This window comes from Sitophilus oryzae, unplaced genomic scaffold, assembly GCF_002938485.1.
Source record: "Sitophilus oryzae breed Bouriz unplaced genomic scaffold, Soryzae_2.0 scaffold_1494_pilon_pilon, whole genome shotgun sequence".
NCBI classification, from domain to species: Eukaryota; Metazoa; Arthropoda; class Insecta; order Coleoptera; family Curculionidae; genus Sitophilus; species Sitophilus oryzae.
In genome coordinates, this window is record NW_022146163.1 from 5408553 (window position 1) to 5433912 (window position 25360).

Sequence of the window (25360 nt, forward strand, 5' to 3'; positions counted from 1 at the left end):
ATGGATATGTTACTAGTGATTTTATTTTGTGAGGAAAATTATTTCTTGGCCTCAAGAGATTATGCTCAAAGATATCCAAATAGGAATCTTCCTGGTAAGTGTTCCTTTAAAAAACTACTTGTCCTATTTTCTATTTCGCAGAGTTGGTAGTGTAGTTTATAAAAAACCTATTAGGCAGAAACCTGTCGTTGGAATGAAGAAATTGAATTTGCCGTAATTGGCTCTTTTATAGAAAATCCATATATCTACAAGTTATCGTAAAATAAAACAAAGAACTACTTCTTCGTTTTTCTTGATAAAATAATAAATATATTTTAATAAATATTATTTATTAAACTATTGTAGGTAAATTAAATAAAAGTAAACTGGTATAAATTTAAATAAAGTCTATAAACTAATTTCGATTTTGAAAATAGTTACTGTCACTAGAAAATTGCCATGGCGATACCAGCCATCTTGATAGCAATGTTATTTAAAAATCGCTTTTTATTCAAAATCTGAGATAGATAGATATAGGAAACCCTAATATAGTTTGAAAGAGTATTTGAATCTGCTTCTATTTATTTAAAAAAATACAGGGTGTTGCATTTGAAATAACGTTTTTAAGTAAAATAAATCCTTAACATAGATCACCAATTTTTGGTACCCCTGTATAAATTTAAGGAAGCAATAACATTTTTAAGTAAAGTTTATTTCTTTACCTTTAAACTCAGCACAAGAATTAATTCTGAAAAGTTATGTACAGGGTGTTAATAATCAATTCTTTTGTAACATGCATATTATTTAGAACCGTTCTGCTTTCCAAGTGGTAACCAACTCAAGGCGGAACTCAAGAACTTGGAAGATTCCATCCGCAACCTGGAATGGAAATCTTGCAACGGTCTAAGACACTCGAAGAAGTTTCTAAGGGCTTATGATCAAGAAAAATCACAGATCTTCCTGGGTTTAAGTAAGAACAATCTTCGGATTGTCACGGGGTTTTTAACAGGACACTGTCTCCTCAATGAACACCTCAGTAGATTGAAACTAAGAAGAAACGGCGAATGCAGATTCTGTGGGGAAGATGGGGAAACACCACCTCATCACTGAGTGCGCCGAGACGACAACCATTCGTGCCATGAATTTTGGTACGACTGATATTGGAGATGGAGAACTACCCTCTATAAAACCGTCCCAGATACTGGCTTTTGTCAAAGCCCTGGGACTGTATGATGAGTTATGACTCAAGAAAGGGGGACACAATGGATCTGTAAGGTCGCAGTGATTAACCCCCCTCCCACTCATTCTAAATTCTAAACATGCATATTTAAATATTTGTAAATATCTCAAAAACCAAATATTTTAAACATATTTAGCCCTTATAATAAATGCCTTTTTTTTGATGGGCACGGAGGGCCAAACTCCAACCGTGGAAGGGTATATACCCTCGGAGGAAGAACATCTGTTGTCAGAGGAGGATGGGAAATACCTTGTCCCCTCTACAACAGGGCTATGATGGGTTATAGACTATGTAATGACTCAAGGAAGGGGGCACAATAAATCTTTAAGGTCGCAGTGATTAACCCCCCCCCCCTCTCACTTATTCTACATTCTACATGTTCAAATTTGGCATGTGTATTCAGCGTACGCAGACCATTAAAAAATCTATTAACAACTTAGATGTAAAATCAATAAGGGAGCCAATATTTGGACACTTCAAAATTTTCATGGGATTTCCTGTTTCCAACGACGATGCGCCACCCAGTATAGTGTTTTTGTTGAAATCGAAAATGAAACCGTTATTATTATAAATAAACGATTTATTATAAATGAATTTGTGAATTTTATAGTTTAAATTAAACCACAAAAAATATTTTGAGATCAACATTTTTTAAAGATCAGTTTTTCTGTGTTTAGTAATATATAGGTATTAATATATTAAAGTAAAAATAAATAAACAATCTTAATAATAATATATTTTTTATTGTTTAAGAGTAAATAAATTTACAAGAAAATTTTGAAAAAATAAAGATATATTTATTACTCAAAAAATAATATTGTAAACACATCAAACAAAAACAATAATTATTAACATTAATAATATAAATACTAGCACACATAATCAATCATCTTATCACATAGTATTATATTTTGTATATTTACCCAATTTTCATATTGTATATATCAATGTTTTCTAGTCATACATAGGTATATCATGTTTTCTCTTGAATATTCTTGTGATTTTGTATTAAGAAAACTATCCAAGTTGTATTTGTAAAATGGCAAACCTGAAATAATTATTACTTGTTATAGATTTTAACGAGTTATAGAGGAATTTGACACTTTTTCTAATTTCTCAAAATGTTTCCGCGCATTTCTAATATTTATTAAAGTAACTTCAGATGGAATCTGAGGATCAGACATGCATACCATAACATAAGTATTACTAGTAAACATATCAATATAAGCTGCAAAAAGAGAATTTCTGACTTTCATACTTTGGAACTGAGCTGCCAATTTGGAACAAGACAACTTAAACTGTTTTATTATATTAGAGACTTTTTCAAATCTATGAACGTCTCGGTGTTCCTTTCTTTGACAATGTGATATAACTAAAAAAGTTGCTCTTTCAAATAATAAAACTTCATCGGCATCTACAATATTTGCAAACTGTTGTAGGCTTGTCTCTAATTCTTTTACATTAGGAATTAGCATGTAAACTATGCTCGACCAAGCTCTATACAGAGTCTCGTCCCAAATTGAGGTTCTAAAGCAGGTACAGTCTAGAGGTTTCGAGAGTCGAATTAAATCAGCTTCTCTTTCTTTAAAAATTATATCTCTCTGGTCTTCTGCAACTAAATCCATTTTATGAATAAGGCAAAATATTTTGGCTTCCCTGGAGTTTTGTAGGATGGCTTCTAAACACGACTGATAATAATGCATATCTCTTTCCAATTCTCTGCTTTCAACATCGAAAACATAAATTAAAACTTCAACATTCCTAAATATGTTATCTCGCTGAGAGGCAAAGTAATTTTCCATGAATGCTTCTTGGCCCCCACAATCCCACAGGTTCAGAACTAGATTGCCCAAAAATCTTACATGTGAATGTTCCACATCAACTGTAAAAATTGTCCATTATTTTTACCTTATCAGTAGGTATACTTATATGACAAGGAGGCATAACATACAAATGACTAGTGATGGGCAAAACTGTTATTTTTAGATAACAGTTGAAACTGTTATAGTTATTTATAAAAAACAGCTTAAAATAACAGCTTAAAAATAACAGGTTTCTTTATTTTATTGCTAAATATCTGAAAGAATATGAGGCGGTCACCGCCAGTATCTCTAGCAATGTAATTTGCAAATATTATGGATCTCATACTCGTCTTGCCTGAACCACTTTTTCCCATTAGCAATACCTAAGAAATTGTTATAATTTGAGAATTATCAACATAATATTAAAATTTGATACACCACATATTTAATTTTCACGGTATACCAATTTCACTTTTATTTATGCTTACTTTTTTCTTCATAATAAAGGTTTTCAAGAATCAAAATCAGAAAATAATAATAATTAACCATATTTTGCCATACTAATCTAAAAGATTAAAAAAATACGACACAGAAAACGATGTCAGAAGTCAGATTGTCAGAATACGACAGTCACCACAGAATACTAGTGATTAGTAGTAAGCAAATAAGGTATCGAATATTCCACCTATTTATATATGACAATTCTACATTATATATGATGTAGTCTAGATAGGTAAATTTCAGGTAAATTTGTTCAAAATAGTTCTTTCTTTGAAATTCTGTGCGGTATTACCTTTTGTGCGCAGAAATTGTTAAAATAAAGAGAAAATACAATCATAAGATAGTATTTAGATTTTCATAGAAATATTATTTTAATTTTTTAGAATTATTTATGTTGGTTTTCCTGCGATTGACATATGTCATTGTATGTTGTGGAAGGTATCCAAAAATCCCTAGAAAAAGAAATTCATATGAATCAATGCAAGAAAGAATCTAAATTTGTTTATCTCTACGTGTCATCGTCCTAAGTAATCCAAGGATTTGAGAATATGTCTGTGATTCATTCCGCTGAGGATTTTTCGTTTGACATCAAAATGGTAGAGATTTTGTGGAGTTTTGGATACTAATCTGATTAATTTGTACATATCTCCTTCGTAAATGTTATCTTTTTAACTCAGTTTAGTTGGTTTGTGTGTCGAATTATATTTTGAGTTTAATTCATTCAGTGCCTATCATTTTTCTGTAAGTATAACAATGACGCATTGTACCGGCCCGCCCATATAAAAAGATATTTTTATAAGTGCCACCTTTTCAATTTGGACTTTATTATATGCTTAAAATACAACTTAGACTGGGTATGTAATTTTTATAATATGTATTTATAGAGAAAACATGTCTGACGACGAAAAGCCCCCTGCACCTCCTGTTCGATTAACTTCAAACAGGGGTACTGACTTTGTAAATACAATATCAGTGGATAGACCTCTTCCTAAAGAACCAGAAGAGGCAGATCGAAAGAAAAAGACAATTAAAGCAAAAAAGGCATCGACGTTATTAAAATACTCTTCAGATAAGCCCAATATATCTTATCCAACAAATTTCGAACATACTGTTCATGTTGGTTTTGATCCAGTGTCGGGAGAATTTACTGTAAGTATTTTTAATGTTTAAGAGTTAAATACATTTGAAATTATTTAGTAGAGTAGGTGCTTGTTATGATTTTGTGTTTTTGTGTATGTAATATTAATCATTACATTTTGTTACAAGCTGCCTTTGAAAGTAAGTAATATAAGAAGGTTGTAACATATTTTTATTTAGTTGCATTGAGAGTAGAACCTTTTAAGATGATTTTTTGTGTTCTTTTTCTATTAGGTTTTAGATAGTTTTGCATGTTATTGGTTTTATCAATTATTATCTCTAATTAATTTTGTCAATACCTTTAGGTAGTTTTATACTGTTTCACTTTCTTAAATGAAATTTTATAAGAATTTTTTTATCAGTTTTTTATATAGAATATAAATCCTCAATTTAATCTAAATCAAACAAGATAATACACATCTTATAAAGTTTACATAAAATTATAAATCTTTCTTCTAACTTGAGTTATAAGATATCATGTTATTAATTTAAGCCATTATGTATTTATCCAACTTGGTTATAGCAATTTAAAAAATTTATCAAGCAAAAGGAAGTTGTGACTCATGAGCCATTATAATGTTTCTTCCCTCTATTCCTTTTATCTACACTAATCTGTTTTGTATATGGAATGTTGTAAAAACACAATAAGATTTTTGTTATTTAAATTTTAGCTTTTGGTTCTATAGATTTTTCTTAATTTTTTTTTAATGTAGCCTAGATATTTTATATTTCAAACTTTTAATATGAAATAGTTTATTAATATTCTTAGAATAAATAATACTTATGAGTTATTGTTCTAATAAATGTTTTTTTCCAAAATATTATATTTTTTATGTACATATCAAATTATGTATGTAAATATTATATTTATAATATATATTTTTAATTTAATGTTACCGTAGGTATGACTTAAAATACTAATAATATATGACATAAATCTATCAAGAACAACTTATTGTTTAGTGTATAAATAATTAGAGTGATAAAAGAATAATTAATAGTATCTAATATTTTATTAATATTTTAAAAACTATGTTTCTTATAATTAATAGTGTATACAAAAAATGTTCTTTATTTAAAAATAAGGATAAATTTAATGCTTCTTTTGAAAAACAAATTACTCTTTGGTAAAAGTAAAATTTTTCTTTTTCCATTTTTTTTAGTCAAATATATTTGAACCAAGATTTTCAAACTGTACATGAAGTACCATATGATAAAAAAAAATGGCGTCTAGTTGGCTTGGAAATGACGATCGATGACATTCCCCATATAATTTTACATATCAAGAAGATATCAAGTGATAGTAATGTTCATTTCATAGCCATCGCTGACGCCTTTTTCTGTTGATCATATTGTATTACTATATTGATCAGGATAATTTAATCAAACGATTGATCAGTAAATGGTAGCCTAATTGCTGCTTTGTTTTAGGGAATGCCGGAAGCATGGTCGCGTTTGTTGTTAAATTCCAATATCAGCAAACAAGAACAGAAAAATAATCCCCAAGCAGTGTTGGATGTTCTCAATTGGTATGATAACAGTTCTAAGGAGCCACCAAATACCAAATATATGACCAAAGCAACACCAACTACCCATTCTGGTAAATATCTGTCTTTACAGTATGTGCCAAAATATTTCTAACAAATGGAAAAAAATGAATTATTGAAAAAAAGTATGCTAAATCAATTTAGCATTCAACCTCAACACATTATTTGTTTAGAAAAATATTATAAAATTATTTTTTATTTTTTTTTCTATAGGCAAGGAAGTCAGTATACTATAATAGTCAGTATTCTAAAAATTCACAATTTTGCCGCCATAACAGTTGATACAAGATGTATACCAATATTATTTTTTTATTTTTGTGCTTGCTGAATTCTACATAAACATATTTTCGAAAACAGAATGTTTTTTTTACATAATCAGATGGTAAAATTTATTTATCAAATGGTGTATTAATCAATTTTTATGGTAATCTCTTAAGGTTGTATTTAGTGTTTAACAGCATATGGGCCAAAAGAATATACTAGAGACATAGTAATTTTACTAAAATAATATATTACTAGTAGGTACTTCACAATATTTTTTTCAGTGCTGTAAGAGGCAGGTTGCAATCAATATATGCAGCTATTATAATCATTAATTTTTATCTACCTATATACTTTAGATATGGATAAAAGTATATTTATCAATTTTGTTTTTATTTTAAATTGATAATAATGAATTTAAAGTATAATACATCAATGTACTTAATATTTGATAAATATTTTCTCAGAAATATAGAACTGACTCATGACTAAAGTTACTTTTTTAGGAAATAGTAGCTTTAATAAATTATAAAGGGTGAGTTTTAAATAAGTGCAAATATTTTTAGGGGTAGTATATTTCGATCCCAGAATTACGATTATGGGGCTTTTTTTCGCGAAAAATTTTTTTTTGAAAATTTGAAATTTTTTTAGTTTTCAGTTAAAAACCATAATTTCTTGATAATATGGCAACACAGGTAATATATTAAATTTACAAAAAAAATAGAAAAGATCCAGTGGTTCTCAAAATTTAAACAAAAAAGCATTTTTTTTGGAAATTTTCAAAATAAAATAACTCGGTTATTTTGGACTTATTTGAAAAAACGGTAAGGAAAAGATCTGTTTTTTTATCGATATCTACCAGCCCTGAAAATATTTGCACTTATTGAAGACTCGCCCATATTATTATATGAATTGACAAAAGAACTACTATTATATTATTATAAATACCATATGATCAAAAAAAATGGCGTCAATGACGGCTGGGGAATGACAGTCGATAATAATTTTAGCGAGGTCAAGCCCTAGATGTCATTACTTGGCCCATACTCTTTTTATTTTTCAATAGCGTTTACTGCTAGTTGGCCTTAAGAAGGTTATAATTTAATTTTATATTGAGTAAAAATGGTTTTTAAATGGTTTAAAATTCGAGAAAAAATAATTTTTTGAAAATAGATTTGTCTGTCTGGAAACGTTCTATCCTTTTTTAATTTTGATATAATTAGTATTAATTTTGACAAGTTATATGTCAATTTTTATTAAATGAAGTTAGGGCTTGACCTCGTCAAAATTATCATCGATTGTGATTCCCCAGCCGTCTTCAACGCTGTTTATTCAGAAAAGTTAGGTTTTAAGGAGGTCTTTTCTAACTTTACATTTTACATTACAATAATATGTATATATATGATCAACAATATCAGAAATATAAAAAAAAGTTCTATTATCAACGAAGTATCAAACCAATGTTTTATCAGTATAAAATTCACAAAAATGTTTTTCTGAAGTATATGGGCATCTTGCGTATTATATTTAATGTTTTTAAATTCAAATTGCTTTTTGTATGATTGGACAAATATCACAAAAAATACGATTTTTTAGTTTTTAAAAAGAAAAACGTAGATATGCATTTTTATTACAGGTTCGTCTTTAAGTCATGTATCAAGTTCCAGTCCAAGTAGTACAACTCCAACTGATATTGAAGGCGGTCCACAGTCGTACCATAGCCCCGCGCACGCTCCTAGTTCGGAAATTGAAGATGAAGCACCACCACCTCCTATTGCGAGTAGACCTGAACGCACTAAGAGCATTGTAAGTTTTATACTAGTACGCTATATCACTAATAAAATCTGTCTAATTTGTCCCACTAAGAATAGTTCTCGGCTGTATCTCGGAAAGTATTAGCCGTAGTGCCGCGGAAAAAAAATATTACTAAAGAAGCCATGAGAAATTGCCGGAAATTATTTTCAAGTTTGTAGAATGGCCGCTAGAGGGCGCAGCTACTTTGGCAAATAAGAAAATGGAATTTTTACAAAATTCTGTTTAGATAAGGGATAATATAAATAATGGCGTCATAATATCAAGCAAATTTTGGATTTTTTCTTTAAATGCTAATAACCCCGCACTTGATAATCGGAATCCGACGGGCTAGGGCTCGTTTAAAAGAGAATTCCTTACTCTATATTATATAAACAATAATAATAAGCATTTAACAGTAGTAATGTTAGGGGGCACAAATTAACTGACATTGCCCGTTTTTTCAAAAAAATTAAATACAATAGTATATGTAATTTTAGCTTATGTAAAGAGGAACCAGCTTAAAAAGTCAGTGAAAATCGCATCTTGATATCTTTTTTCAAATCGAAGATATTAGCAAATATATAGTACAGGTGTGGCCAACCTGCGACTCTTTGAAGAATTATTTTCCCAGTTTTTTTGCAACAAAGTTTTTTTACTTACTAAATATGAATGTTCCTTTGTTTTGTCTATTTTAATAAGACTTTTTTCTCATTTTCTTTTTGATATACTAAGCTGCATTTTTATTAAGTATTTCTTTAGACTAGATTTCTCATTCTGAGAGTCAATTCCGGGATCCTGGGATTATAGAATTTTATCTTAGGATTTCAAAACCGGATCCTGATCCCGAAAATTGGAAACGCTAGTCGGTTATCGTTTCAAAGACCACTGTGAAGCTATTTTTTCCATGGTATATTTTGTTAGTATTTTTTATAAATAAAAAAAGGAAATTTCAATGTAATCAAATTTTCACACAAAAAATAAATTTGGCTCTGTTTAGTTTTATTTTTTTATTTTGTGATTATTTCCAGTATACAAAACCAATTGAAGAAGATAAACCGGCAAATGTTAACTCGACTTCACCTTCGCCATACAGTCCTTCCCACACAAATACCTCGGCTACACCGTCTACAACAGCGAATTCAAACAGCGCGGGAAGCGGAGCAACGGTATTGGATAAAAATAAAGTATGTATATTAAATAACAGTTCGTTGATTAAGAAAATTTATCATGTCCAATTTACATATTGGATTAGATTTTTTTTATGTGGTTATCGGCCCGTTCCACTGTGACCTTTTCAGATCTATTGTGAACTTTTTCTGATCCCTTAGTTGCATTTCCAGTCCTATACTTTTCAAAAAGGCTAGAAACTTGGAGATTGAACCCTCCATAATAGCTTTTTGTCAATGCCTAGTACAAAGAACCGCACATTTATTTGCCAGGCCGTCGAACCGACAGAAAATGTGTTCTGTCTTTTCTTCTTCAGATTGACAAAGTCTGCACATGACTGTTTCCGTCAATTCCATAAGCTTTTGATGCCTATAAAGCTTACAATACCCTGTCCTTAGACCCACTATAGCTTTAACTGTTTTTTGTCTTTGATTTGTTTATCAGGTCTGCCGTGAATTTCGGCGAATGTTCCACTATGAACTTTTTCGCCTGTCTCTATCCTGGTGAATTTATCCACAATTCTAGAGATTTGTAGACCACTCACTAGGGATGTCAATCCCGGGATCTCGGAATCCCGGGATCCCGGAAGAAAATTTGCCTCGCAAAATCCCGGGATTGGATTATATAAATACCGATTTTTCATGCCATAGGGTAAATTGCTTAGTTTCATGGACTCATTAAGAAAACGGATCAAGCAACGTAGAACTATTTATTATGACATTCTCAGCTACCTTACAAATCCCGACTATAAAATCTGAACCAGATGATCAAAACAAAAAATTTGATGTTTCAAAACATCAAATATTTCTCTAATTAAATCAGAGATAGAAAAGCTTTTAATCACACTAGAGCTCGACAATTCATCAGGTGCTTCTAGAAGAGGAACCAGTAACGACAGCGAAGAGGACGAGCTTCTCATTGCCGAACTTCTGAGAAGAGAAGATAATGAACCTCTAAAGGTTAAACTGCAGAAAGCATTACAACAATCTTCAAAGCCGATAAAAACCAAAGGAAGTAATAAGACGCGATTGTCAAAAAAGCTTTTGAATTTTTATCAACCATTCAGGCCATCAGCGTGGAATCTGAAAGATGTTTTTCTTCAGCAAGGATCTTGTGTAATAAGATACGTTTAAGACTGGGGGATGAAACTTTAGACACATTAATATTTTTGCGCTATTTTTTTAAAAATTTGTAGCTATAATTTGTTTGCTAAAATTTGTTTGGTGTTCATATGATTTTTTAAAAGAGTTTTTTGTTAATTTTCGTGATTTGTTATATTTATATTATTTGTTTTTATGATATTAGGTATTTCATTGATAATTTTATACCCGGGATCCGGGATTAAATCCCGGGATCCCGGGATTTGTCGTTCAAATCTCGAAAATTCCGGGATTTTGAAAACCTTTCGGGATTGACATTCCTACCACCCACTGTTGCATTTTTGGCTTGCTTTCAGATCACTTTACATAATCCTAAGATACATATGAGCAAATTTATTTCGATAGTTTCAGAGATATTAAAAAATAAATCAAATATATATTTTCTTCAGCCCTTCTTAAAAAAATTATTAAAAATACAAGAACTGTTCTGAAATCTAAACTATATTAGCAATTTACTTTAGATGGTCTGTTCTTACTTTGTTATAAATATGGTAATCGTAAATCATACAGGATGTTCAATATTCTACGCCAAACTTTCTAAAATATAAAATATTTTTTCTTTGATTTTTTAAATGGGACACCCTGTATATTATTTTTTTATTATATGGAGAGTTAAAAATGAGCATTTTTTGTATTTAAAGTATTTCAAAATTTTAAATAGTTTTGCAGATACACGCAGTATTATTTCATATGGCGCTTTCAATGGTAAAATACGAGAGAAAAATCATTGGGTGGCTTTGATAAAAATTTACTGTGATAAATGCTATATGAAATATAAAACCGGGAATATCTGCCAAACCGTTAAAAATTTTGAAATACTCTAAATACAAAAAATGTTCATTTTTAATTCTCCATCTATTGAAAAAACAATATACACGGTGTTCCATTTAAACAAACAAAGAAAAAACATTTTATATTTTAGAAAGTTTGGCGTAGAATTTTGAACATCCTGTATGATTTACGATTTCCATATTTATAGCCAAGTAAGGACAGACCATCTAAAGTAAACACCTAATAAAGTTTTGATTTCAGGACAGTTCTTGTATTATTAATAATTTTTTTTAAGAAAGGCTAAAAAATATATAATTTTTATTTATTTATTAATATCTCTGAAATTATCGAAATATATTTACTCATGTTTTAAGATTATATAAAGTGATCTGAAAGGAAGCTAAAAATGCAATAATATACAGGGTGGTCCATTTAAAAAAATCATCCCGATTCACTCATACTTCTTTGAGCCACCCTATAGAAGTTAAAACATTGTCCTGAAATACATTCTAGTACATACTTTAGGTTTGCACCATAGAGAAAGGTAATAAAAAGAGAGTGGCAGATTAAATTAGGACGATTGGCATCGCATTTTGTTTTCCTGTCGCGCAACTCAGATATCCTAAATTTGTCCAAATTAAGCTACGACTGACGATTTTGCTTCCATCTTCCTCTAACGCAACTGCACAAAACGTTGTGTGTTGTCTTTATCATAACTTTATTGGAAATTGGCGCGTGGACAGAAAAATTGTTTGAGTTTCTAGGATTTTATTTGGTATTTGTTATAATCAGTTATAATTATTGTATATTGGTGTAATTAAAATTATATTATTACTACGCATAGAATTAACCGAAATAGGCAGAGGATTAACCGAAAAGAAAGGTAAAGTGAGGTTAAGTTATTAATATTAACGTTTTATTTTTAATACTTTTAATTTTATTTTTGATACAAAATTATTTATATTTATGATTAAATTTAAAAATTTTTTACAAAACTGTGATTAAATAAACTGCGATTAAAAGACAATATGGCATTATTATTAGTTTTCAATGTTCTATCAAATGTTCATTTGAAACTTATGTTGAAGCATTTTAACTAATTTATCTTCGAAAGTTGAATTTGCCAATTAACCATTTAAAAATTTTAGTTGTCTGTTTAATAATATCATAATTAAAATATTTAAAAGCTTCAATTGCCTTCAATAAAAGTTTCAAGTAAATTCAAAGTAAAGCAAGCTGATTTAAGTTCCCCGGCGCATTCGCCAAATTTTTTTAAATTAGTTTGTCCTGTTGTCACAGCAGCGCTAGTGAATGCGATTCCAATTTTTACTACGCAATCTGCTTCTCTCTTTTTATTACCTTTCTCTATGGTTTGCACTTAAACAAAATGCCCAAGTTTTTTACTCTAGGAGCTACAGATGCCCAACGCACTATTGCCGGACCCTGTATAATAATGTCAATTTTCAAACCTGAATATTATGTAATTAATATGTATTTATGGAATTTTAGAATCCAGCTGGACCTGAAATGTCTAGGGCTGCTTCGGAAAAGAGGAAGAAAAAAATGAGCGATGAGGAAATTTTAGAGAAATTAAGAAGTATTGTGTCAGTAGGAGATCCAAACAGAAAATATACCAAACTGGATAAAATTGGCCAGGGGTACGTAGTGTTGACATGTTGATTTTTTTTTCACTTTTTGTTACATAAATACTTTCTTTTTGTAGAGCTTCTGGTACAGTTTATACAGCCATAGAGACAAGTACCGGTATGGAGGTTGCTATTAAACAGATGAACTTATCCCAACAACCTAAAAAAGAACTGATCATAAACGAAATTCTAGTCATGCGAGAAAATAAGCACAGTAATGTTGTGAACTATTTAGATAGTTATTTAGTTAATGAGGTAAGTTTGTTTTTATAATATGATTTATAGGGAGACATTTCTTAGTTTTGACATAAAACTGTTGGTTTTGTGTCCAGAAAACACAGAACACTTATCAAAATAATTGAATTATGTTTCTTTAATTTTATATGCTACTAGCGGGTACCCGCGACTTCGTTCGCGTCGAATTAATCATTTGTAATGGTGATGATAAAGCAAAACAAGAATTTCCATTAACATACAAACTGGATAAAATTTTCTCACATTTATGTCAGCATGAGAAAAAAACAATAGGGCGATTATTATATAACTTGGTAATATTTGAGAGGTAGTTTCATCTCGTTGGAATTTGACTTTCAAAAAATCCGTTTGCCAAACATAAGCTTTTTACATCACGCAGTTTAAGCAAAATCGTGGTTAATCAATTACTCAACTTTTTGGAACACCCTGTATGATTTCTTAAAAAAATTCAAAATATGTAAAAAAACAAAATAAATTATGCGTGTCCAGGCGTTTTCCGGAAATACTAACCGTTTTTTAAATAACAAATATTGTAATATTTGAGGGGCGTTTTAACCCTCTTGGAATTTGAGATTCGAGAAACCCCTCCTTATCGAACCTCTACACCCCACAGTCAATCCGTTTGGCAAAAATCAGCTTTAAACGTCAAGCAGTTTAAGCAGAATCGTGAATACTCAATGGTCATATTATATGAAACACCCTGTATACATTTTTAAAAAATCTTAAAATATGTAAAACAACAAAATAAAATATACGTGTTTAAGAGTTTTTCCGAAAAACTCACCGATCTTTAAATAAAAAATATTCTAATATTTGAGGGGTGGTTTCACTCCCTTGGAACTGGAATTTCGAAAAATCCCTTCTTATCGAACCTCTATACCCTAGAATCAACCTGTATGCCAAAACTGAGTTTCTTACGTTGAGTGGTTTGAGCAGGATCGTGATTAATCAGTCACTTAAGGATTTTATATATTAGTATAGATGTTATGGTTAAAGTCCGATGTCCGGTTAATGTCGACATTAACATGTTAATGTTTGGGTTAGGTTATGTTTTTGGTTGTTTTGTTGTGTGTTATTCTGGAGATTAACCGGGTAATGTCGACATTACCCGGACATCGGACCTTAACCGTAACATAGATTTGTTATATTTTGATTATACCGTATATCATATTAAGTAGTGATGGGATAACTCGAGCGAAAATTCGCTCGAGTACTCGATTATTGAAGTAACCGACATCGCTCGATTATGAACGAGCGATGCAAGTGACGAGTACCAAGCGACGAACGCAAGCGATCCTAGAATGAAATAAATTGAAATCCGATTTTAATGTGACCTACTCGATAAAAAGCCGAGCGAATTTTCTACATACATTGCTGGTAGCAAATTTATACGACGCCGTATATACCGGGTGCGTCTCAAAAGTTAGTATAATAAAAAATGAGATTTGGTATGTGATTGACGTATTCAATTGTTTTCTGTCACTTCCTGTTTAACCGGAAATGATTACAATTTTTGATTTTTAAAAGGCACCCTTGGTATTTTTTACTTTATTCGATAGAAAATGACATTCTAAATAGAATGACGTATCATATGTCAACTTTTGACATATTCGCTTAAAAAGTGCCATCGTTGTGTTAAAAACACTAATTTTTAATCAAGGAGCGTTGGAAAAATAGATTTAATCGTCTAATGTTTTTAGTGTCTTGTCCTGGCAGGTTAAAAGATACCCAAATCGTATTTTTAATCATATCTCAATTTTTTCATATGGAACGAGCATTAGAATATTTCGAAAAAGCAATTTTTTTACAAATAATTTGATACCACTTGGTATTTCGAGTCAAATTGTCGTTATGAACCTCATGAATGTTCAGGTTACAATTTCAAATAAACCAAATGTCAAAAGTTGACATGTATGTCATTCTCTCTAGAGTGTCATTTTCTACCGAATAAAGTAAAAAAATACCGAGGGTGCGATTTAAAAATCAAAAGTTGCAGTCATTTCCGGTGAAACCGGAAGTGACCGAAAACAATTGAATATGTCAATCAATCCTAATTTATTATACCTATACTAACATACCAAATCTCGTTGTTTTATCTGAAAAAATAAAAAAGTTATAGGGGTGATCCACTTTTGAGACGCACCCGGTATATTTATCCGTTCCGTATCTGAGAGACAAAATTTTACGACCTACATCGACAATGCTTCGAAATAAACTAAATCAGCCGATCAAGCGAATCGCTCGCCGCTTCTACTTGCCGTTCATTACCGAAAGAATATGTGCCCTGCGCACGCAGCTTACTGCTTGGCGCTTGTGGCGTTAACGAGTACTTACAACATGCGACGGACAAAAACCGTATTTTTAAATACGAGCGATATTTCGCTCGAGTGATCACTCGGTTATTGCAATCGCTTGATACTCGTGTATTCGATTATTGAAATTAATCGGTTTTTCCCATCACTATTAAGGTTCTTTACTACTTTTCTTGGAATTATAGGAACTATGGGTTGTGATGGAATATCTTCCTGGTGGTTCTTTAACAGACGTAGTGACAGAGACCTGTATGGATGAAGGGCAAATTGCAGCCGTTTGCCGGGAAGTTTTACAAGCTCTAGACTTTTTACACTCCAACCAAGTCATCCATAGAGATATAAAGTCTGACAATATTTTACTTGGATTAGATGGTTCAGTTAAATTAAGTAAGTCTTAATCTTTTTATAAATCATATATTAGAATTCCCATAAAAGTACAAACTGCTAAAACCTATAATTTTTTGTGTTATTAGCTGATTTTGGATTTTGTGCTCAAATTAGTCCAGAACAGTCAAAGAGAACTACTATGGTTGGTACTCCATATTGGATGGCACCAGAGGTAGTTACAAGGAAGCAGTATGGGCCTAAGGTTAGTATGTTTAGAAATATAGAAATAATAGAGTTACCTACTAATATTTTCCACTTTATATATTTGACCTAAAGAGAATAAAATGCTGTTTTATATATTCTGGCCTTTCCAATATCATTATTTTTTTTTGTACTCTTTATTTTTATTTTAACCATTGGATTAAAAATATTAAGGAAGGATTATAATATTATCCATGTATTCATGCATGGTGGACATAACCAACATCATAATTGTGCTGTTAAAAAAATTTAAGCTTAAAGTATCACTACACAATTCATTTAAACCCAAAACTCGTAATACAAAACTAAAGGGCCAAAACGAATCAAAGTGTTAGGAAATAAATAGTGGCAACTTGACATTTTTAAAAAAATTAACAGTAACACTATTGGGATTTGTCGAAAAATTCTGTAAATAGTTGGTTGATCAGGGTAGATCTTGGATGAGGACAGAAATTATTGATTGCCATTTCAAAGTCACTATGACTAGATTTTTTCGGGTTCTATTTCATATAGTGTGTTAGTATAAAGAAATTGAACCAGTTGAACCTGCCTTTTGTTTAAAGGCGATGTATATCAACTTATTGACATATTGTAAGGAGGACTTTTATGTAAAATATTGTTCTAGGTTGACGTTTGGTCATTAGGTATTATGGCTATAGAGATGATTGAAGGTGAACCGCCATATCTAAATGAAAACCCTCTTAGAGCATTATATCTAATTGCGACAAACGGAAAACCGGATATAAAGGAAAAAGAAAAATTGTCCGCCGTGTTTCAGGATTTTTTAGACCAATGTTTAGCAGTTGAAGTTGACAAAAGAGCTTCGGCACGAGACCTTTTAAAAGTAAGTTTTGAATATTTCATTGAATAAAAAGACTAAGAAGGGCTCGCTTATGTTTTTATATCCTTACTTCAAAGACAGAATAGTCTTCATAACATCAATATAAAGGCTCAATATTAGTATACCGCGGTATACAATCTCCTCACTATCTGTTGCTCTCCCACTTGAATACTGTTTTCTGTTATTCAGTCTTGGAGGACGAATTGTGTTATGTATGTACTATTTTATACTAGCCTTATAGGAGTATGCATTATTTATTTGATGCTTTGTGACATCCAAATAGACTATAGGCTTGGTATATTCTCCTCCGGTGCTGCCACCATCGGAAAATATCGTAAAAAACTAGCATATACAAATACACGGGTTTAAATAGCGAGTATACGAAAAAAATATTTAATTATTCTAAAAGTGTTAGGAAGTATAATTTGTGAAAATTCTAAAAATAAAAATAAAAAAGTAAATATTTTGAATCTTCAGGAGGTCTTGTTATTGTTCCAATTAAAAACACTTTTTAGATGAGTTTAAACTAAAAAGCGAGCATAGTTTTAATCATCGGTTTTGCTAGAGGGGCATAATTGGGGCTATTTCGGCTATAACGAAATTTTTAAGTACATAATTATAATTTTAGAAGATGTTCATAAAACATTTAATCACTAGTTGATTAAAAAAAGAATACCATTAATATTGCAAGTTATATTTTATCCTCTAATAGTATATGTCTATTTAATTTTTTGATTATGTAACGAGCACTTGTTTACTAACTTGTTTCGTCCAACTGCTTGAATCCATTTTTGCTATTGATCAAATCATGTGAGAAACTATGAAGCTATAAACTGTCGTTTCGGGAGAGTTGAATATCCGGGAAAGTTGAGTTATTGAATGTTATTGCACCTAACAACGCCTCAATTACGCTCTCCTTTACGCGTTTTCATTTTTCGGCAATTTTATTAACATTCGAAATTGTCACAACACGACGCCTAGTTCAAATTCTTTTTCACTTATTTTTTACTACCCGAAACAGCGTTACATCACACAAACCTTGTACCTGAGTGTTTTATAGTCTCAGTAACTATACTAGCAAAAAACTAAAATACTTAAATATTATGACAAAACCACAATTTCAATATTATTTTAATGCGATCAGCATGACGCGCAACTATATACTGATAATTTCTGATTTTTGCCGTTGAAGCGCTGCGGTCGGAATCTGTTGAAATCAACTGAAATGCACCAAGCCTATAAAAACAATGTACATGGTGTCCCATTTTCGTGGGGTTTCTGGGTTTCTCGTTATGAGTATAGATACAACGTTCACATCATTGAAACTAGCCGTTTTAGTTTCTGAAATACAAGGCGAATTTTAAAATGTTGCATTTTTCGACGCTCATTTTGTAACTTATCGAAAAGGTGAAAATTGGGTCCTATAGAGTTTTCACGTAGAATCCAGTGGCGTCACTAGTTTTTCGCTGGGTACAGATATTTTCGAAATACGATTCAATCTTATGTTTTTTTTAAATGAGATACCCTGTATATTATTTTTTATTTTATCGTCCGTGTGATGTGAGGTTTCTAAAAATATAATATACTTATTATTTTATTGCTGGCTGTATTTAGTTCGTTAATTTGTGCTGTCGTGCTTCAGGACTATTTACAATGAGAATTATGTCATCAGCGAATCTTAGACGGTTGAGATATTCTCCATCTATTTTTAATCCTTTGTTGGTCAAGTCCAGTTGACGAAAATTTCTTCTAGGGTTGCTGTAAGCAGCTTTGGGGATATCGCTTCTCGCTGTCGTACTCCTTTGCCATTTGGGAACTCTGGGGTTGTTTTATATATCATTACTCTTGCTTTGGCTTCTTTGTACATATTGGCGTATTCACGACGTATACGATACAATATATGATGCAACGTTGAATGATTGGGGGAGGGGTTGTACAGACTTTACTCTTTCTTAGTCTTGTTATTCAATATAATTTACATTTACATTAATATGTTTTTCACTTTTAAATTTTGCTTCTCTTTTCAGCACCAATTTTTGAAACTAGCGCGACCGCTGGCGAGTTTAACTCCCCTAATTCTAGCAGCTAAAGACGCCGCCAAACAGCACTAGCGTTAAATTTATCAGCTCCAATAGGGCTGATCGTGTTCGTGTTGTTATAGTATACAGAGACTATAAATCCTATTTTACTAGGAGGGTATGTTTATGACATTACTGTGGATACAATACTGTGCTTGTTTTGAAGAAAGTAACAAAGGCAGTATGTTTATTAAGTTTTAATAAACATACATAAGTATAAAATTTCAATTCCTGTAAAAATATTTGAATAACACATCAAATGCAAAGAAAATGAGAAACTGAAGTTTTTAAAAAATTATTAGGGTTTTTTTTTCTTAGATTTACTATCAATGTTTAATTTTTCAAAAAATTACCGAAAAATTAGATTTTCCACGATGCTTGTAAATTTTTGAAAATTGACACAATTGATTTTACATCTAAAAATCGAATTCTGTAGTAATTTTTTTCTTTGATATTCTTTAACACCTAACCCCACTTTTATACATGTAAAAGACAATTTTGTGTTTTGAAGCCATTTAAGTTAAAATATTAAATATATCACAAATTATTTTTAAAGTCATTGGGAATCCTGAATTGATTTCACATATAACAATTTTTTATGTTTCCTATTTGTTGGTATTCTTTTAGGTATATATTATGTTCTTAACCAGATTGTATTAATTAAATTAAAAAAGTTGTTTTTTATTAAAAAATAGTAAAAAAATACTTGATTTTCTCATTTTTTTTTAAATTTTGATTAGAGTTTAAGCGTCAATAGCAATTAGTATTACAATTTTTTAAATTATTTATACATCACAATAACAATTATATTTTACAATAAAAGACGACATTAGATCCGGAATATGGTTAATGAAGACATTTATTTCTATTCATTTCATATATTATAATGTTATAAAGTTTAAAGTGGATTTATAAACTCGGCAGTTGAAGTCCATTTCATTCAGTTGAGGTAGCAAATGTTCAACACTATAAAATGAACGCATTTATAAAGCCAGTTCATCGAAAAGTTGGCCGATCGTTTTGTTCACGAACTTCAGAGATGGGATATGTTCAGGATATGATTTAAATCAACGGAGTATCATATCAACGGATATCGGTATAAATAAAAACGGATATCATGGATTTAAATAAAAAAAATCAAATTCTTTTAAAACTTATGATAAACTTAGGAAAAACAACTGTAAAAGTTATAAAACGTTTTCCTGTAAAGTTATAAAAAAGTATTCCTATAACAAATATACCTTATATCTATTCATCAAATACAAAGTTACACTTGCTGTTGTAACGTTTAAATAATTTAATAAATCGAAACATAATTGTAAAGGATGTAACATATAATACATATATCTACTTATTATCTATTCATATATTAAAATGTTGGACCGATTTTTGAAGTTATTTCGTCTGAATCAGCAATCGGCAGAGATTTATTTTGAAATTGTGAAGTGCCAGAAATCCTTTATTTATCTTCTATTATTATCTTCTAGTTCATTCCAAACTTTTACCTACATTTTGTTCTGCAATAGGTACTTTGCACTTTGAACATTAGATGGTACTAATTTTATACTCGACTTAAGACAGCCATGGCTATTTCCAAAAAAATCTTTTTGATCTAAGCAGGCGATTTTTTTTGCGGAAATAGGGGCATAAGCAAAGTTTACAGAATAAAATATATCGGTGGCCGATTTGGAAAAACGAAATAGTAAAAAAAACGCGTTGTAGAAATGTTAATATTATCGAATCGGACAGAGTTACGAAGATTTACCCATTTAGGATAGGACTTTAAATAGAAAATTGATTAAAAAATAAAAAAAATCCGGCAGCCGATATTGTTGTTTCATTATTTCTGTTTATATTTTGCGCAATCTTGGATTATTATGTTTGAACTTCGAAAAATATCAAAACTATTTTTAAATTGAAAGAAAAACTGAAGAGATTGAAGCTCCGAACATAGAATTGAACATCAACTGGGCTTCAACACCCGAGTTTATAAATCCAGCTTAAAGCTCTTCTACATACATACAAACCTGAAACTTTTTTTGCAATATCTGGAACCAGCAAGTCTACAACTTTTTGTATTTATTATTTGTCTTTAAACAATGTGTATGCCTTTCGGGCGAGTTTATTACTGGAAAATATCGTTATTTCGTAAGTCATTCTTTTTTCTTTATCTTACACATTAAAATACAGACAATAGATTTAGAAGAACCATGCCTGTATATGATTTAAGGTTAAAATATTCCGTGTGACGTCATTATCTTTTTAGTTGAATGCAACTGTACATGTATTTACTTTCCGTAATATCTGTAATATCAATATGGGAATAGCTTGTGACTAAAAAAATTTCGAATTTTTATTGTCTTTATTTTTTTTGTTTCGGTCAGATATGTATTATTGACCGTTTTCAACTGGAAACTGTGTTTGTAAACTCCAAACCGCCATTCTAGTAAAATAGGTAAGATTTTCTAATGGAGGTAAGCATTTATTAGAAAGCTGTTTGTATAAATGACATGAGACTGTGCCTAATTTCACAATAATACGCGCGCGTTCAAAGATTGTATGTAGAAACCTTTATATTAAACAAGAGAAATGGTAATTAAAAATAATATTCATATAAATATAATGACAAATACATCTAAACAACTATTATACTTGCGCTATAAAGTTACTTTATGTTGATGTAAAATTAAAGACGATTATTATGTTTTATGAAATCCATATTTAAAGTATCTTATTTAAAAAAAAATAAAATACTATTTTCTCTGCCTTATTACTTCTTTATAGTAGGATTAACCGTTGGTCTCAATATCAAGATGATATGACTCAAAAAAATTCAACAAAATCTTCTCTTAATTGTTGCGTTTTACGTCAACCATATACAGAGTTATTACTATGTAAATCACAGACGATTGTGAATCTTCGTTGAAACTATGGAGGATTGAGGTAAGGAGAATCATCTTCGTGTATTGAAAAATGGTCATTAAAAAGGGAACAATTAAGATGGCGCAGTTATAGCAAAAGTTCTACATTTGAAAGAAGCCTCAAAAATGTTTAGAACAGGAAATAATTAAAAAGAGATAGATAAATATCCGATTTTTGAAGGCGCGTGGTTGCCAACCTTCACTCTATAACCGCTAAGTTCAGTTCGATCCTTTATTGCTTACTAGCGCCACTGCGGTCATTTAGTGAACTCTTACTTTCCTCTTTTAGGTAGTCATTTTGTTTTCAAAAAAAGAGATGATTCTCCTTACCTCTACCCTTCATAGTTCAAACTAGAATAGAAAAACCCAGAAATCTTTTTTGAAGATATAATAAATAGGTTCCTTTATATTTTACTTTTTATATTTTTATTTTGGGGATAGCTGTTGGATCCCAAAAAAAATATGATGTAGCGTGCTTTCTGATGATCTAAATAATAATAAATCACAAAAATAATTCTTTTAGGAAATTACATGTGAAACTTTGAAAGCCAAAATGTATTTCATCATAAACTTAATCAAATACATTTTGACTGATCACACAGTACTTAATGCCAAAATCATAATAATTAAGTTAACGTATTTGTCATATTATATTTATATATTTCTATTACAGTCAATGTGTATACTAAGAAAATGTTACCAGTGGTTTTAATATAGATTTTACAAAACTTTACCAAATTTTACAGTGTGACGAGGTAACAGAAATATTAGTAGACACTTTGTTGTAAAAAGAGCCTGATGTATAATAAGTTGCTATTCGTTTTTCGCGTTCAAGTGGTGGCGCTTGCTCTTATAAATATTTTAATATATTTTTCTTGTTAGCTCAAAATTTAATGTGATGTGATAATTATTAAAAAAGTATATAGTATAAAGGTATAAAATTCATCCTCTATAGGTGAAATCAGCTTGTTTAAAACACCACCATAAATTCAATGGACATTTTTGTCAGTAACTGTTCTGTGGTTTTATCTGTTGATAAGTCAATAATGGACTTATAATTTGTTGAATTAAAAGGTACTAAAGTATGTCACTATATTAGTGATACAATTTGTATAATATATATGAATATTACTCTATTAATAACTGAAAGAAATACTAAAACTTTTAAATATTTGAATAATTGGATAAGTATTAGCAGTGGAATGAAATAAAAATACTTATTTTTTTCTTGTACTTTTCCTAAAAAGCTCTTAAGAATAAAATGTATATAACTTACATTTTTCGTTAAAACAAGTGTCACCAGTGCTTATTTTTAGTATGCTTAGTAAAATTTACTTACAAGTTACTGAAGCTTGAGATATTGAAAATATTTTAGAAGTAATAGAAATATTATTGTCTACGTACATTTATTAACATACATAAAATAGTATCTTTGGTGTGTAATTACTCTCAGACTTTTGTAACTTGGCATAATTCATTTTAGTTCTGTAGTTCTTGTTTAGAAATTCTATTTATTAAAATCTTATTTACAAAATGTGGAAAAATGGCAAGTTTTAAAAATATTATAAATATGTATTTAAAACTGAATATAATTTAGTAAATGATACTATTAATTAAGTATAAAACGTATTTTTCATTTACACAATATATACCAGTGTATTATTACGATTAAAAACTTCCCAGTGCCATTTTTCAGACCACTGATTTAGTGTTTATGTTATTCAAAAGGTAGTTTAGCATTTTTGAACTGATTAATTATTTGATTTTTATTGTAAATAACTGTTGTGAGCTTTATTAGATGTAAAAAAGTATTTTGTATATTTATTATTTTTTATATTTAGCCATATCATATATGTTTCCTTTTAATTATATATTTTGTAACAAACATTACAATATTGTATACTTTAAAAAAATGAATATGTCAAAGATGTCTATCTGTACGAATGAAAGCGTTTACTTAAATGACTAGTTAATAGTATTTTTGCACTAGTATTTATGACAAATTGTGATTGAGTAGACATACTATTGTTGCCAACAAAGATAGTGTGTGGTATTAAATTCTTTTTTAATATTGAATATTATGTTTTATTAATAGTTGCTTAAAAAATTCCTATTTGATTCCCAACAGTTTGTTGCTGGCTTTTACAGCGCTTTCAGATGGAGCGGAGCGTCCGCGACTTCGAGCAAGTACCATGAGTTTATATGAACAATTTTACATGGGTCGCGTATGCTTCGCCCGAATGAGTTCGTCGAGGGCTATCTTGAAAAACACATCCGGTCCACTCCACCTGAAAGCGCTGTTAATCTTGCTTTAATATACAGGGTGGTCCGAATTGTATTCGGGAAATTTCGGCAGCATATTCTGCAGATAAAAATAAGTGAAAAAGTTCGTATTTTTACGTTTTTTTTAGTTTTTGACTTATTAGCGAATACATTTTAAATTAGCTACCTAAGTTGTAATTTATCCTGTATAGCCTGATATTTAATTAGAATAACCGTTGTACAAATTAAAATTTGACCTGAAAAGTTACGCAAGGTGAGACAAAATTGATATTGAACATTAAAGTCACTGTTAAAAGCAAATTATTCCTTTATTTTAAATGAAACACCCAGTATGTTATTCAGGTATTCAATGGAGAATTCATATATCTTCAAAAAACTATTGGGTTGTTTACTCCTCAGACAAAGATTTTCCTAGATTTTTTCATTTCTATGATTTTACGTCAGCAGATCTTTAGTATTTGATAAAATCTAGGTGGCTGTGATATACCTCTTGTTAATTTAACAAAAATTAAAGGATGTAAAGGGAAAATACTCAACGGTAATAAAAAGATATACGTTTAAAACATATTTAATTATTATAGAATCAAAACTAGAAATAAACATATAATTATGTGACAAAAATTAGCTAGATGAAATCAAATGCTCAAAGTGCTTTCTTTCCTGTTTGCGGCATAAAATTATTCTCTTTTTAAAATATATTTTCATGTTAAAAGGCATATGTTAAATTCTACTTCGAAAAGCAGCCACATCATTTCTTTCATGTTGTCGATAATAGTTGGTCGAGTTTTGTAAACACTGTCTTTAATATATCCCCATAAAAAAGCCCAGACTAGATAAATCAAGAGAATTTAAGTATTCTATTAATTGGTGAATGGCATACTGCAGTCAGCAACTAACAGAGAATCATATCAATTCTCTCTGTTGAATAAGTTCCATTTTCAGTAAATTTTTTAAGATTTTTTTTATATTTTAACAAAACACGTTTTTTTTGACACAAAATGATAACTAGTAGTTGTTAAAATTCAACTAATTTTACATCTATGCTGAAGTAACGTCAGACATCACAGCCACCTAGAT

The 25360-nt window shown here is 30.2% G+C and overlaps 2 protein-coding genes across 2 annotated transcripts; one reads left to right on the plus strand and one right to left on the minus strand.

Annotated features, from left to right (window-relative positions):
- Positions 1–1942: 1942 nt before the first annotated feature.
- On the minus strand, positions 1943–3645 carry LOC115877611 (ras-related GTP-binding protein A). The gene is made up of 3 exons (XM_030893857.1): positions 3510–3645; positions 3320–3404; positions 1943–3119 (listed from the first exon to the last, which is right to left on the minus strand). Exons 1-3 carry the CDS (start codon positions 3519–3521, stop codon positions 2296–2298), a joined length of 921 nt encoding a protein of 306 aa, XP_030749717.1. The 5' UTR covers positions 3522–3645; the 3' UTR covers positions 1943–2295.
- A 388-nt stretch (positions 3646–4033) lies between these two features.
- Positions 4034–24076, plus strand: LOC115877577 (serine/threonine-protein kinase PAK 3). The gene is made up of 11 exons (XM_030893822.1): positions 4034–4263; positions 4407–4671; positions 6091–6259; positions 8104–8273; positions 9290–9445; positions 12869–13017; positions 13083–13260; positions 15758–15959; positions 16046–16161; positions 16786–17004; positions 19029–24076. The coding sequence occupies exons 2-11, from the start codon at positions 4414–4416 to the stop codon at positions 19110–19112; spliced, it is 1701 nt and encodes a 566-aa protein (XP_030749682.1). The 5' UTR covers positions 4034–4263; positions 4407–4413; the 3' UTR covers positions 19113–24076.
- Positions 24077–25360: the final 1284 nt, after the last annotated feature.

Excerpts from the sequence above, each read along its gene's own strand:
- LOC115877611 (XM_030893857.1), bottom strand. Across the intron at positions 3,120-3,319 it reads CATTGCTAGAGATACTGGCG|AATGGACAATTTTTACAGTT; the intron begins GTGACCGCCTCA and ends TAAGGTAAAAAT.
- LOC115877577 (XM_030893822.1), top strand. The coding sequence starts at position 4,414 with ATGTCTGACGACGAAAAGCCCCCTGCACCTCCTGTTCGATTAACTTCA. Across the intron at positions 8,274-9,289 it reads CTGAACGCACTAAGAGCATT|TATACAAAACCAATTGAAGA; the intron begins GTAAGTTTTATA and ends GATTATTTCCAG. Across the intron at positions 9,446-12,868 it reads CGGTATTGGATAAAAATAAA|AATCCAGCTGGACCTGAAAT; the intron begins GTATGTATATTA and ends ATGGAATTTTAG.